Source organism: Rhineura floridana, chromosome 7, assembly GCF_030035675.1.
Source record: "Rhineura floridana isolate rRhiFlo1 chromosome 7, rRhiFlo1.hap2, whole genome shotgun sequence".
NCBI classification, from domain to species: Eukaryota; Metazoa; Chordata; class Lepidosauria; order Squamata; family Rhineuridae; genus Rhineura; species Rhineura floridana.
In genome coordinates, this window is record NC_084486.1 from 139,527,231 (window position 1) to 139,541,148 (window position 13,918).

Here is a 13,918-nt window from a genome sequence, read left to right on the forward strand (position 1 = left end):
TTTCCCTTCAGCCTTGGTCATTACCTTACCCTCCCTTCTGGTCTGTGAAACCCCAGCCAAGGATCAGGCCTTTGGTAAACCAAATTAAGTATTTATTAAAGATAACAAAGCTAACAAGATTAACAAGATTTCTTCTTAAGGCACATAAGCATATGGTTTTACTCAATACTAATCCGAACTCCACCCCCCTCCTTCTCCACTCTCTCCTGGCAAACCACTATCTCAAACCCACCAAACAACCCACTCTTTCTCTTCTCCCCCCAGATTCCACTCTCACTCTTCCTTTTATACGTTCAGCCATTTTAAACACTCAGCCAATCATCTAGCATTCTACTGCCCATTCACTCCCCCTCCTCTTTCACTCCACTTACCATGTATCTTCTAAACAACAACACTTACCATATATACATTAATATAGGAACATCACAGGGGGGGTAATGGCGATCTAAGCTCCAACACATGTAACTATGCTGTCAAAGAACTCAATGAGAGACTGCAGGGTCAGAACAGGCAGGGATTCTGTGTCTCGGCATAAGCCTTCAGGCAAACAGATTCCTTCCTGCTTTGGGGCCAGAGCTCCTTCATATCACTTCAGCTGCATTCCACTGCCCATTCCTGGGCCTAGGATAGGTAATCTCTCCGACCTGTCACTACTTATAGTAATAGGGTCCTTTGATCTCTTTAGTTTAAAGTTATGAATGGGTAAGGATATTAATGATTAATGCTGCCACGCACCCAGTAATTTTGTAATGCTATTCTTCTCTTTTCTCTCAATAAAAGAAAGTTTTGCTTTAGTCTGGTTTGGACCTGCATTTATTGGGTTATACATGCACCATTTAGGCACACTTCAGGGCAAAGCGCTTGTTTTATCCCTAGCAAAAGATCCCCCTCCTCTCAAGGAGGTGTGTTTCATGGGACATGTGGGTGACAGATTCACATACTCAGGATCCCAAGGACATGTGTCGTAACAGATGCTATTGGAGGTTGCTGACTCATAGGGTCACCATAAGTCGTAATCGACTTGAAGGCACATAACAACACATATATTTTTAATGTTTTACTTTCTATTTTAATTTTTTATTAACTGTAAGTCACTTTGAGTGCACATATGTGTGTAGAAAAGTGACTAACAAATTGAATGAATGAATGAAATGTTCCTATACAAAAATACAGCAGCAGCAGCCAGGAGCAGCTTTCATTCAATGGGATGTGTGTAGCAGTCTTTCCTGGTGAACTATGGCCAGTGCAAGAAAAACTGGCATCCTGCCAGCCAGTTAGGTACATTTGGGGAATATCTGGTTTAGCACACACCAGCGATGCATCGGGAGAAAATAAATTAGTGTTCCAGCCTGGCCCTTCATCTGGTTATTGATCCTGATTGTGGGCATTAACAGAAAAAGTAGGATTTCAGCAGAATCTTTTTTTTTTTAACATAACACAGAGGTTTGCATGGGTGTTGCCCAACCCCTGAAACATTCTCCAGCATTTACCCATAAGCATGAATGGCACCCATTTACTTATATGTGAGAAACTAAAAGGATTGCAGTCGGAGACACCCTAGGTTTTAGAACAGGATTTAACTTTTATTTTCTCTTACAGTACATACAAAATTGTCTCCCCCCAGTGGCCGACTTTGTCAGCTACTCTAATCTTCACTTCACCCAACAATGTTTTCCTTTAGTTCCGCAATGAGAGATCTGCGCCCTTTTTTCAGTATCCAAGAGCAGAATTGCACACTGCGTGCAGCATGGAGATGCCGCCCAAAATGGCATCCCTGGAGCATGTAAGATCAAGCACTCTGTGCTGTGACATTGTTGCATTGCAAGTTTCCCCATTCCTGCCCTGCGTCACTGGCTACCATTTGCTGGGGCAGGGGAATCTCGCATTGCGGTGATGTCACAGCACAAGGCAAGTGATCCTCCATGTTCTGGAGACGAGGGGATGAACTTGATACAGAGATGCCATTTTTGGCAGCAGCCCCATGTCACATATAGCTGCTGCATTCACATGCAATGCTAAGCCATCATTTTTAGCACTATAAGGGCAAGCCTTAGCAAGTGTTGGGCTCACACACTCCCCCTCTCTAGCTGGGAGGAGGACTTGGGCAGTGTTTGCTTTTGCTTTTAAAGAATCCTGCTTTTATTATTACAATAGAACCAGGCATACTGGCTTAAAACGAGCTCTGGTTATTATGATAAGCCAGCTGCTTAAACCATGGTTTGAACTTGGGTTCTTATGAAGCGTCACCATAGTGTATTTTAAACCAAGATCCCTGGTTCAAAATGAAAGCACTGGGCAGGAGGAATGTGTGAGCCTGACACTTCAATTGGGCTGGTTCAGACTCATCCATGTATGCTAAACCGTGGTTTAGAACGAAGTGTGAACATGTAGGGAGCAGGCTTCCCCATTCACTTCATTACAGGGGAACTCCACGCGATCAAATATGGAGCTTCTACCTCACTGAACTGAATGAGAAAGTCTTTTTGGATGCAGGTCCACAAGCACCCCTGACTTCTCAGACGTATTGGACAGCTGAAAGCACACAGCCTTTTCCTCTCCATTCTGCAGAGCCTTGCGCATCTTGCATCCAAAGTTCTCCAATGCTTCATTAGAGATTTAATACATTTTTCTTCATCCCTGTAGCGCCTTGCCCCTATGCTGCAGTTACAAATTGTACGGGTGTGATCCCATTTGTCTTCATAATATTCCTGCTAAGCCCCGCCCCCTAGTGCAACTAACCCACATGACTCACAACGCAACCAAACTGCTTCTTTATATTCAGAGGGAGGGATTCCGAGGTCAAAAAGCACTTTATTAACTCACGCATAAAAGATTTTAGAAAACTGCCTTTTGGAATCAGACTAATAATCTATCAAATCCAGCATTCTGTTTCCAATCATGGCAGGTCAAGAGGTCTCAGGAGCTTATGGGCATAATCCAGTACCCCTGTCCTGTTTTCCTCCAGTAATTATGCAGTCAGAGGTACACTGCCCCTAATCATGGAGGCTCCATTTAGATCACCATAGCTATTATTCACAGACACAATTTGTCTAATCCAGCATTACAGCATGCCCATTATGACATGTTGAGACAATGAACCCCACAGGCGAAGCACCTACTCTTGGAGAAGGTGATGGAAGAAGTGGATCTAGCACACTCAGACCTCAGAAATACAGCCCCATGACATCACCTTTTCTACTGCTAAGTAATCTGACTATATTATTTTTATTTATTTAGCAAAATGTATGTACCGCTTGAATGTAAAGGCCTGTAAGCCGTTCACAAAAATATTAACAATAAAACAGTTAAAAACAAGTAATTAAAAACATATTTAAAACAATTAAAATAGCTGCTAACTTAAAAGATTAAAACAGATCAACTAAGTGTCTGGAAAGGCTTCCCAAAACAGAAAAGTTTTAAGCAGGTACCAAAAGGAACACAGCAAAGGTGCCTGCCTGGTGTCAATAGGCAAGGAGTTCCAAAGAGTAGGTGCCGCCACACTAAAAGAATGATTTCTTACAAGTGAGGAATAAGTATTATGTGGCACCTGTAACAGGGCCTGTTCTGCAGAGTGAAGCGCTCAAGTGGGCACATATGGGGTAAGACAGTCTCACAAGTAAACTGTTCCCAAGCTGTTAAGGGCTTTATATACTAGTAGCATGGGGAGAAGAGCCTGGCTGGGAGCCCAGAGTCTGTGAGTTCAAATCCCCGCTCGTGTCTCCTGGATGCAAATGACCAGCTAAAGATCACCCCCACAGTGAGTGGCTCAGGGGTTACGTGCCCTGCCACCTGTGCAGCCGTGGGCAAGCTGCATAGTCCCAAGGAGCCCAGTTGCCCCCCAGCTGTCAGTTGCAGACAAGGAAGGGGCTGGCTTGTGCAGCTGTGGCAAGCTGAGCAGGCCCTAGCCAGCTGGGGAGGCCTAGCCGCAGAGGGAGGCAATGGTAAACCCCCTCTGAATACCACTTACCATGAAATCCCTATTCATAGGGTTGCCATAAGTCAGGATCGACTTGAAGGCAGTCCATTTCCATTTCCAGTGACACCTTGAACTTGGCCTTTTAACAAACTGACAACCAGTGCAGATCTCTGAAGAGAGGATTATATGCTGACAGGGTCTCATCCTTGTCAGCATTCTGCACTATTTGCAGTTTCCTGGTCAAGTGCAAAAGGAGCCCCACATGGACTAAGCAAGTAAGTAAAGGCAAACTGAAAAACACGCTAAATGTATATTTATATTTTTGTTATTTAAATAGTAAGCATGGGGAGAGAGTCAGAACCATAATGCATGGGGAGGGGGAATTAAACAGCTCCTTTCACACCATGGTCCTAATGAATTCCCCTTCCCGCCTTTACATTGCATTGCCCTAGGAGAGAAGCTGCTACTGATGCTAGTGGAAGCTTCTCTACCAGCATAGACTAGCAGCTGTGGGGAGGGACCAATTTTCCCCATACACTGTGGTCCAGAAGAAACATAAATTTAATAAATAATAAATAATAATAATTTAACACACACCCCTCCTCTATGATCCTCAGGGATAACACTTAAATAATAAAAAGACACTTTAAATACAAATACACACAAAAAACATAAGAAGAGCCTGCTGGATCAGGCCAGTGGCCCATCTAGTCCAGCATCCTATTCTCACAGTGGTCAACCAGTTGCCCAAGGAAAACCTGCAAGCAGGACCTGAGTGCAAATAGCACTCTCCTCTCCTACGGTTTCCAGGAACTGGTATTTGGAAGCGTCCTGCCTCTGCCTGTGGAGGCAGGGCAGAGCCATCATGGCTAGCCACTGATAGCCTTATCCTCCATGAATTTGTCTAATCCTCTTTTAAAGCCATCCAGGTTGGTGACCATCACGGCCTCCTGTGGGAGCGAATTCCACAGTTTTACCATTTGCTGTGCGAAGAAGTACTTTCTTTTGGCTTTCCTAAATGGGAGAAGAGCCATAGCTCAGTGACAGAACATCTGCCTTGCATGCATAAGATCCCGGGTTCAACCCCTGGCATCTCCAGATAGGACTGGGAGAGATTCTGCGTCTGAAACCCTTAAGAGCTACTAGTAGTCAGTGTAAATACTGAGCTAAATGGATAAAACAGGCCTGACTTGGTATAAAGTAGCTTCCCATGTTCCTAAATCAAACACTTTAATTATGTATGTATGTATGTATGTACTGCCTTCAAGTCGATTCCAACTTATAGTGACTCTATGAATAGGGTTTTCATGAGGCTGAGAGGCAGTGACTGGCCCAAGGTTACCCAGTGAGCTTCATGGCTATGTGGGGAATCGAACCCTGGTCTCCCAGGTCATTAATATTTCTATATGGGCATCTACTGGGGAGGCAGTTGGGGATGAACCATAATCCCCAGATTTCCACTTTTCATGTTAAAGAAAGAGTTTATTTGTTTGTTTGTTTGTTTGTTTGTTTATTTGATTTATATCCTACCCTTCCTCCCAGTAGGAGCCCAGTGCAGCAAACAAACGCATTAAAAACACTCTAAAATATCATAAAAACAGACTTTAAACTATATTACAACAAAACATCCTTAAAAACATATTAAAACAAAACATCTTTAAAAATATCTTTTTGAAAAAAGCTTTAGAAACATATTAAAAAGCAATTCCAACACAGATGCAGATTGAGATAACGTCTCGAGTTAAAAGGCTTGTTGAAACAGGACAGTCTTCAGTAGGTGCCAAAAAGATAACAGAGTTGGAGCCTGTCTAATATTTAAGGGGAGGGAATTCCAAAGGGTAGGTGCTACTACACTAAAGGTCCATTTCCTATGTTGTGTGGAACATGGTATCTGCAGGAGGCCCTCACCTGCAGAGTGTAGTGATCAACTGGGTATATAAAGGGAAACACTGTCTTTCAGGTACTCTGGTCCCGAGCTGTATAGGGCTTTGTACACAAAAAACAGAACCTTGAACTTAGCCCAAAAGCTAATAGGTAACCAATGCAATTCTTTCAGCAGTGGGGTGACATGTTGGCGATACCCTGCCCCAGTGAGCAGTCTCACTGCTGCATTTTGCACCAGCTGTGGTTTCTGGACCAACCTCAAAGGCAGCTGTGATGTTCCTATATTAATGTATATATGGTAAGTGTTGTTTTAGAAGATACATGGTAAGTGGAGTGAAAGAGGGGGAGTGAATGGGCAGTAGAATGAGAGATGATTGGCTGAGTGTTTAAAATGGCTGAATGTATAAAAGGAAGAGTGAGAGTGGAATAGGGGGGAGAAGAGAAAGAGTGGATTGCTTGGTGGGGTTTGAGAGAGTTGTTTGCCAGGAGAGAGTGAAGAAGGAGGGGGGTGGAGTTCAGATTATTATTGAGTAAAACCATATGCTTATGTGCTTTAAGAAGAAATCTTGTTAATCTTGTTAGCTTGGTTATCTTTAACAAATACTTAATTTGGTTTACCAAAGGCCTGATCCTTGGCTGGGGTTTCACAGACCAGAAGGGAGGGTAAGGTAATGACCAAGGCTGAAGGGGAACTGTAACAAATGGTGGCAGCGGTGAAGAGAATAACAATACCAGTATTCAGAGTCTCTGGGAATACTAGTATTGGGACGTTACTGGTGGTTGCCTAGCAGGGGGATCTGTTGAGATCTGTGCTAGAGCGGATAGGTAAACCATAAGAGAGTGCGGTCCGGACTGGTGGAGTCCCTGGTGGTGCCTAGAGACAGGCAGTAACCGCGAGCAGGTAGGAACCTGACAGGGAGAGCCAGGGAAGGACGCATCACAGCAGCCACACATAGAGAGCATTACAGTAATTCAGTCTGGAGGTTGCCAGTGCATGGACAACAGTGGTTAGGCTATCCTGGTCCAGAAACAGCCGCAGCTGGTAAAGGAAGTCTTAGCCACAGAAGTCACCTGGGCTTCTAGTGACAAAGATGGATCCAGGAAGACCCCCAGACTATGGACCTGCTCTTTCAGAGGGAGTATGACCCCATCCAAAGCAGGCAACTGACCAATTATCCAAACTCAGGAACCACCAACCCACAGCACCTACGCCTTGCCAGGATTCAGACTCAGTTTATTGGCCCTCATCCAGCTCACCACTGAGTCCAGGCAGCGGTCCAAGACTTGCACAGCCTCTCCTGATTCAGATGTTACAGAGAAATAGAGCTGGGTATCGTCAGCATATTGCTGACACCTTGCCCCAAATCTCCTAATGACCGCTCCCAAGGGCTTCATATTGATGTTAAACAGTATGGGGGACAAGATGGTACCCTGCAGCACCCCACAGCACAACTGCCAGGGGGCCAAAAGACAATTACCCAATGCTATTCTCTGAAAATGTCCCTGGAGGTAGGGTCAGAACCACTGTAAAATAGTGCCTCTGAGACCCATCTCACCAAATCGGCCCAAAGGATACCATGGTCATACATACATCTGTTTGGTCTCGCACACCACACACACCATCAATCCATTAGTTTACACATCCCTATTCCTCCATTAATGTATTCATCTGGTTTTCCCCCACCCCTCCTTCTCTGCCCCCCAATACTCAGCCACAATTTCTCGCATTGGCAGAACCTGAGATATGAGACAAAATGTACAGACATTCTTGGTTTTTGCTCCCCCATTTCAGTGTTTTCCTTGGTCTGCCCACCTCCCCGCAAGGAAAAATGTCAGCAAACACCCTTGTATTTATACCCCACTTTTCTGCAGGGCAACCAAAGCAGCTTTCTGTAGAGTAGTGTAAGAAATAACTTTTTAAAAAGACATCAAAGGAGAATAAGATGCACACGTACACATGGCATGTAATGCCCTCTCTTCCCCTTCTTCTTCTTGCCTCATTAAGGTTGCCATCCTATACGCAGTAACCAGGGAATAAGTCCTCATTGAACTCAGCAGAACTTACTTCCGAGTTGACACGTATGGGATTGCCCTACAAAGCAGCACCTCTACACAACTCACCGGGGGTGGAAGGGAAACCACTGGATGCGTGGCTGGCTCAAGAGAGTTAATCATCCTGGTAGGAGCTGGACAGCTGTTGGCAGCATAGTAATTCCGGAGTTTCTTACTATGGTTTTTACCCTGAAAGATAAACAGCACTGCCAGTGAGGCTTACTATGAAGGTTGACACCATCCTTAACTGTCAATATTAATCAAGAGAGAGAGAGAGAGAAGGTTTTCTGTTTTCATCAGCATGATAGGACTGGCATCAGGTCTTTAGGACTTTTAACTGAATAGGAAAGACCTAACTCTTGGGGGACACTATATTTATGAAATGGGTTGAATGACCAGCCTTCCATTGGGCATCTAAACTTGCAAGCACGCTGTGATTGCAGTAAGCAGTCACACACACACACACACAAGAAAGACTAGTGTCGCGGCACCTACCCTTTGGCATTCCCTTCCTTTAAATATTAAACAGAGGCACCTTCTCTGTTGTCTCTCTGGTGGCTACTGAAGACCTTCTTTCAACAAGCCTTTTAAGTAAGTACCTTATTTCCATCTTTATTTGTACTCGTATTGTTTTTAAGAGTTTTTTTAAATTTTGTTTTACTTTTTTTTTTTTAGTGTTTTGTCACTGTTGTTTGCCACCCTGGGCTCCCTTTGGGAGGAAGGGTGGGATATAAATTTAATAATAAAATAAATAATAAAATAAAACCTCGACTCCAACATTGTAGCAGTTGATCCTAATGAGGTGTCCAGAGCACAGTCCTGTCCTGTTTTATTGGATGAATTTCAGTTGGTACAGCTCGAGGATGTGGACAAGGTGCTTGGACAGGTGCAGGCGACCACGTCTGCTCTGGATCCTTGCCCCTCGTGGCTAATAAAGGCTAGCAGGAATGGAACAGCCGGATGGGCCAAGGAGGTGATCAATGCCTCTTTACGAGAGGGAGTGGTACCACCCTGCCTGAAACAGGCGGTGGTGAGACCGCTCCTAAAAAAACCCTCCTTGGACCCTGAAAATCTTGACAACTATAGACCGGTAGCAAATGTTCCATTCCTGGGCAAGGTTTTAGAGCGTGTGGTCGCTCACCAGCTCCAGGCTTTCTTGGATGAAACTGATTATCTGGATCCATTTCAATCGGGCTTTCGGCCGGGGTTTGGTACAGAAACAGCATTGGTCGCCCTGTATGATGACCTCTGTTGGGAGAAAGACAGAGGGAGTGTAACTCTGTTGGTTCTCCTGGATCTCTCAGCGGCTTTTGATACCATCGACCATGGTATCCTTCTGGGGCGACTTGCGGATTTGGGAGTGGGAGGCACTGCTTGGCAGTGGCTGTGCTCCTACCTCGAGAATCGTCTCCAGAAGTTGGTGCTTGGGGAGCATTACTCGAATCCCTGGGTACTCCAATATGGGGTCCCGCAGGGTTCGGTTCTGTCCCCCATGCTCTTTAATATCTATATGAAGCCGCTGGGTGAGGTCATAAGGAAATTTGGAGTGCGTTTCCAGCAATATGCTGATGATATACAGCTCTACTTCTCTTTTTCATCTTCTTCAGGTGAGGCTGTTGATGTACTAAACCACTGCCTGGCCGCGATAATGGACTGGATGAGAGCTAATAAACTGAGACTCAATCCTGACAAGACTGAGATGCTGTTGGTGGGGGAGCTCTCTGCCCAGATGGTAGATGTCCGACCTGCCCTGGATGGGGTTACACTCCCCCTAAAGGAGCAGGTCCGTAGTTTGGGGGTCTTATTAGATCCGCTCCTGTCACTGGAGGCTCAGGTAGCCTCGGTGGCACGGAATGCGTTCTACCAGCTTCGGCTGGTAGCCCAACTACGACCCTATCGGGACAAAGAGAACCTCGCCACAGTTATCCATGCTCTGGTAACCTCTAGATTGGACTACTGTAATGCAGTCTACGTAGGGTTACCTTTGAAGACGGTTCGGAAACTTCAGCTGGTGCAGAATGCTGCAGCCAGAGTTCTTACTGGGGCTAAAAAATATGATCATATAACTCCTGTCCTGGCCCAACTGCACTGGCTACCAATATGTTTCCGGGCCAGATTCAAAGTGTTGGTTCTTACCTATAAAGCCCTTAACGGCATTGGACTGCAATACCTGGCGGAACGCCTCTTCCGCTATGTACCTACCCGTTCACTGCGCCTGACGTCGAAGGCCCTTCTCCGGGTTCCAATGCATAGGGAGGCCCGGAGAGTAACAACTAGAGCTAGGGCCTTCTCAGTGGTGGCCCCCGAGTTATGGAACGCCCTCCCTGACAAGATACGCCTGGCACCTTCTTTGTTATCCTTTCGGCGCCAGGTAAAGACCTACCTCTTTGCCCAGGCATTTTAAAATTTAACATTTTAAATTTGAATTTTATTATTAATCTATTTTTGTTTTAACCCTGTTTTATTTATCTTTTATAGTCTATTGTACCCATGCTCATCTGTATTTTAACCTGTTTTTTATACTGTTGTACACCGCCCTGAGGGCTTGTTGCTAAAGGGCGGTTTAAAAATGTAATTAAAAAAATATATATATTCTGTATTTTGACATCCAGGACATACCCAATGTGTTTCTCCATGAATACAGCTATATGCACAACCACCTTTAGGTGCTTATCTTCATTCTGTGCACCTTGCTGTGAAGGCCAGCAGTGTCAGAGTGAACCGTCCCCTCCTCTAAGCAGAAAAGCTGCATCATAAAAGGAGAGGCCTGGAGAACACAGTGGCTCATTTTTGCAAGAGGCAGAATGTGGCAATAACAACAATAATAATTAGTAGTACAAGAAGAACAATGTATAGCATGTTTGAGTAGTTAAAGCACTTCACATACATTATCTTGGTAATCCTTAGAACAGCTCTGTAAGACAGGCCTGTGTACACCCCATATACTGCAGATCAGAAAGGCTCACACTTACCAACGGCCACTTCATGGCAGAAGTAAGATTTGAGCTGGTTCTTAAACATTACGCTGGGGTGGAAAACTGGATTTATCTCCCCGACCTCTTGCAGGCCGAGTTTGAAAAGTGGATGGAGCCACCCACTTGTCAATCACATGTCATCATGACATCAGGTGACTACCAAGTGGGCAATTCTGCCCACCTTCCACAACGGTATCAGGTGAACTTTTTCACCCTTCCAAGCACTGCGCAAGATAAAATATACAGCACTAGGTGTAGAGCTGGAGGGTGTGGTTTGGCCAAAATGGCTTTGTGGGCCAAATGGGGAGAACTGGGGGGCCTGATTAGGCCCACGGGCCGGAGGCTCTCCACCTTTGCCCTACACATGACATCAAAAGAGCGCAGAAAATTGAGTGCTACAGGCAGTATTCAATGCTACTCCTATTCAAAGTAGACCCAAAGCAGAAGCTAATGGACATGGCTCACGTATGTTTATTCATTTCAATGGGTCTGTTCTGAGTAGGGCTTCGCTGAACACCCCCTTACATCTCCTTGCCCAGTCAAGCTGCAAGGTACCACCGGGGAAGTTTATGCTGCCTCCCTGTTCACCACTTTAGGAAGGCCCATCAGAAGTGGACATCGGAATGGGAAATGTGGTTTGTGTGTTTGTTCCACAGCTGCTTCTCCTCACCTGGTAATGAGCCTGGGCTTGCTGGGCAGAATTCAGGGTGACGTTACAAAGCCTGCAGCACAAAGGCTTACAAAGTTCCTCCAGCACAGGGTCCTGCTCCACCCCGGGAGCAAGTTCCTCATCTTGTGCAAGCAGCAAGGGTGGCCCCAATCCAAGAGGTTTCTGCGGGGAGAGTCGCAAGCTGGCTGTGGGCCTGGTGGCCACTGACATAGGAAGCGACGGGAGCGTCTCAGGAGGAAGAGGAGGAGGAAGTCCGGCTTGCTGCAAGAGAATCATTGGCCGAGAGACCTTCTGGCATGCTTCCTTTGGAGACCGGAGACGGGCTGCTGCTCTGGACCAGGAACACAGAGACGTTCAAGTGAAAGGGGGGCATCCAAGAGCAAACGTCAAAGGCATACAGGGGCTGGGGAGGACCTTTGGTGAGAGGCCACGTCCACTCAGATCAATGTGAAATTCAGCCTCCCCTCCTCAGCCCAGTTCACACAGTTCCTTTGCGCATCCTTTACATCCAAGCCATTAACAGAGATCCTATCTTGCCCTTTTAAGGGCTGACCCTCACCCCCAGCTACGTTGCTCGTTGGAACTGCCTTCCTCAAATCCACAGCCAATCCTCTCTAAAGTCCCTGCTTGCCAGCTTGGTCTCCCCCCCAGCCCCTCAGCCACACTGCGTATAGGTCCCTTTTCAACACGGGGGGGGACCCACAGGACCTAGCAGGGGAGAGGAATGTGGCCCTCCAGCCTTCTCTGTCTAGTCAGGAGGGGGGCACCCGGGGGGGTGTCCAAATGCAGCCCTTTGAGCTCCTCTATCCAGTCGCTAAAAGTCTTCCCCAGGCACACCTCCTCCTCAGGCCACACCCCTACTTCCCAGGCCACACCCCCTCACTGGCCATGTTCCACACCTCAGTCAAATGTTTTTGCCTGGCTTGAGTTGCGATACTTCCTCTTGCTTGCCTGGATGGAGGAGGCATGTGTGAGTTAAGTGTGTAGAAACCTCTGACATTTGTGGGGTTGGTATGTAGTCTATAGTACAAAAGGTAAGCTGGTGGCTCCATGTCAGTGGAATCAGCTCCGGGCTTTACTCTAAACTTTCAAAGCGTTGTCCGATGTGCTTCAGCTGAGTCCTTTGCATACTGCTCAGTCCAACATGCAATTTGGGGAGAAAAGCAAAGGATAACATTGCAGGTTTGTTGTATTCTCTCAGATCAGCTGAAGCACCTTGGCCATCTTGTACTAAAACCCAGAGTAGATTCCACTGCCCCACTGACACGGAGCCACCAGCTGGCACTGAAAGTGAGAGTCATATCCATCCACTTTTTGCCTCTGGCCTGCCCGCCACTGGCACGTGGAACGTTGCCCACAGCCCTTGAGCTGAAAAAGATCCCCCACCCCTGTTTTACTCCACTACTTTCAGAACTTTTTTCTCATTCAGGTCAGGGAGAATCCATGCCTTTTGCGCACTTCTCCAGATGTTGGAGGGCTCTCCCTGATTTGACGCTGTCTTCAAAAGCAGGGAAGAATAGCTGCAATGAGCCTTGAGAGACATCTGAATTATCACGAGACTTCTCACTGCTTTCTGAGTCATCTGAGGCTTGGGGGGGAGGGAAACTCCCGCCTCTCTTCAGCTGACAGCTGGGCAGCTTTCAGAGATGGGGCTTACTGCGTTAATTTAACGCATTAAAATGGTAGCGCTTCTGTCCCGACTTCTAAAATTCCTTTCACACTGCAGTACCTGTTGCATTAAGGCAAGTAGCTTTTTCAGTCATTATACCGGAATTTCGTGTAAATGTCTTTCACATGGCTGCAATGAACAACATCTTGTTTTCGTCCCTCACCTGTTATACACATGCGCACTGTAGTTCCCCAATGTGTAGGAAGGTGTCATGCAACCCCTCTCCCTTTAGCATCTGACATATATATTTATTTTAGTTGTATTAGATACAGGGGAGTGTGTGGGAAGTGCTGCTGCTACCCGCGCCTACAGGTACAATTTTCTGGTACATATACCGGAAGCTACTGGTACAATTTTTGTCAGGCAAAAAATAAATAAATGCATACCTAGAGGGCAGGAACACACTGCATGCTGGGATGCCTGTCAAGTGAGCAGCTGCAACTAGCGAAAAACTCCCGTGATTTTCTGGGTTCCCAAGCTTGCAAACAGATTGTTTCTGGTGTCATTTATCATGAAAATTTGTGCTAAACTTCCACTATATTCCACTAGAATTCCAGAAGTAGCTTCTATGTCGTGTGAAAAATCAAATATAATGCGCAAATTACCAGGTAAGAAATCATCAGAATAATGGCATAAAGGACAGTGTGAAAGTAGCCCTGGGGAGGAGGGCAGGGTCACCCTCCACAGTTTTTCTGCTGAGCCTTAAGATCAGTCTGATGTCTGAAAACACTGCACTTTGCCTCTAGAGCAAG

At 46.0% G+C, this 13,918-nt stretch overlaps 1 protein-coding gene across 8 annotated transcripts in view; it reads right to left on the bottom strand.

The window, feature by feature from the left end:
* Window positions 1-13,918, bottom strand: part of ZMAT3 (zinc finger matrin-type 3) — a 95,346-nt gene that overhangs the window by 61,406 nt on the left and 20,022 nt on the right. For 7 of the 8 annotated variants that reach the window (XM_061637366.1, XM_061637365.1, XM_061637364.1 and 4 more), the window contains exons 2-3: window positions 11,498-11,828; window positions 7,922-8,041 (exon numbers count right to left, since the gene is read on the bottom strand). In XM_061637366.1, coding sequence (XP_061493350.1) covers window positions 7,922-8,041; window positions 11,498-11,773 — 396 coding nt within the window. In that variant the 5' untranslated portion in view covers window positions 11,774-11,828. The remainder of the gene's footprint in view (window positions 1-7,921; window positions 8,042-11,497; window positions 11,829-13,918) is intronic. The other variant, XM_061637369.1, reaches the window with a different exon arrangement.